Source organism: Pinus tabuliformis, chromosome 2_1 (genome assembly GCF_031772625.1).
Source record: "Pinus tabuliformis cultivar Carrire ecotype Pingquan chromosome 2_1, CPIR1, whole genome shotgun sequence".
Taxonomy (NCBI): domain Eukaryota; kingdom Viridiplantae; phylum Streptophyta; class Pinopsida; order Pinales; family Pinaceae; genus Pinus; species Pinus tabuliformis.
The window spans coordinates 259,062,934-259,064,815 of NC_142299.1; the positions used below are offsets into that span (position 1 = coordinate 259,062,934).

The 1,882-nt window shown below is 38.7% G+C and overlaps 1 protein-coding gene across 1 annotated transcript; it reads right to left on the reverse strand.

Annotated features, from left to right (window-relative positions):
* Positions 1 to 275: 275 nt before the first annotated feature.
* Positions 276 to 962, reverse strand: LOC149199717 (uncharacterized). Its single transcript, XM_089400668.1, has one exon. It carries the CDS (start codon positions 960 to 962, stop codon positions 276 to 278), a length of 687 nt encoding a protein of 228 aa, XP_089256794.1.
* Between the last annotated feature and the right edge of the window lie 920 nt (positions 963 to 1,882).

Below are 1,882 nucleotides of genomic sequence, written 5' to 3' on the forward strand. Positions count from 1 at the left end.
CAATTTACCATGGAATGAATATTTGGCAAAAAATTGTATCCAGTTGAACTCCATATCTTACAATTAATAATTACATCGCACCGCAGATCTTTGTTTAACAATGGTGAATCTAATCAAAGGAGTTCTCAGCGAAAAGGAAATGACTGTTGCCAAGCTAAAACGAACACACTGAAAATATTTCATTATGTACAACCACCATGTAACCCAAATTTCACATAATGGATGTCGCCGCCTCCGTCGTGTTCAAATATCATCATCATAACAGGCCAACGCAATCACTTAACACATAATTCCTTAATCTTCAACACCAGCTTCTGGCAATTACCCTGCTCTTTTTCCTTGATACTCTCAAGCTTAGGTCTCCACCGTTTGCTTCCCGCCGTGACCAGCTGCTCATAATCTCTCTGCAATTGCGGAGTATCCAACAGCCTACGCTTGTCATCTGCGGAATCGCTGCCCAATGCATCAGCGCGTTTGTCAACGCTAGGTCTCCCGTCTTCCAAAAGCTTTGTAATAAACTCCTCCGACACTCTAATCACAAGGCTTCCGCTCACGTCGCTCATCTCTATCTCAAATGGTTGGCACAGAGCTGACGCGCGTTCGATACAGCGCAAAGAAGCTGACATGTGAGCACGGGGAGTAATTGGATGTTTTAAGGACAATGCAGGCGATATTAAGGAAGCCAGTAATACAAGCGTTAGCTCAGACTGGAAAAATTGCTGTGGCAGAAGGAAATACATGTTTCCTACCTCCAAGTGCTCGTCTGGAGAAAGCGCGGGTGTCTTCTGCCCGATGTACAAGGAGTGGGAGTGGCAAATAAAATGGCGAGGGAATTCCTGCATGATTTTGCCGGCGATGACAGGTTTCTCAAGTATTCGGACGGTGCCCCCTGAACTAATCAGCTCGATGGTTTCCTCCTCCTCCTTCATGCCTACCGGCATGCAGCACACATAATTGCCCATATTTTCTTTTTCCTTTCTCGCTTATTCTCACCAAGCAAAGCAAGGTCTGTAGATAGAGGGCTCGATGGCAGAATTAAGATATAATTTGTAGTGAAGTGGAGATGAAGTGGACGATCTTGGACGTGTATTATTTAAGGGAGTGAGATTCAACCGTTTTTATTGAGTGAGTTGTTTTCTTGGGAACTTTTCATTGCGTCTAGTGTTTTGTAAAACGAATCACAATTTTATAGTCAAAATTATATGGACATATATCTCAGATTTGGGAAGAATTTTCACGTTTCACCTCCCTAAATTGAATTTGTCCCATGAATTTGTCCCCTGATAAACTGAAACGAGAAAAACCATGCAAATATCATTATAGATTTTGACTTTGACTTTTGACTTTGACTGTCTTATAAGTTTGAATAGGTAAATTACACATTCCACCATGTTTTCGGATTCTCCGTAAACGTGGGTTTGCTCGAATTCCTCCGTTAAAATAAAGGTTGTCAAGCCAGCCTGGCAAATGACCGTCGCGGGATCTCTGCCCATATTTATTTAAATGTTTGTACGAGAACGCTTCACAAAAGTAAACTTCTATTAAAAAGTACCATTGGGTTTTTTATGTTGTCATGCCACGGACTACATTTAATAAATAAAAAATTCATCTTAACTTGGGAGAGTACATGTAATATTTATTTATTTATATGTAAATTTTATTTATTTTCTCTAAACGAGGAATTGATCGAATGATTAACATTTTTCTGTTACTATTATAAGAATATAAATAATATTAGCAATTGCCCCAAAAGTGTAAGTACATAGGTTTTTTTAATTGAAAAACTTGTACTTTAGTTTTCATAATCAAGTGATAACAATTGATATATTTTTTTTTTTTGTAAGCTAAGGCGATATTCTGTTTTTTCATTACTGAAATTAAA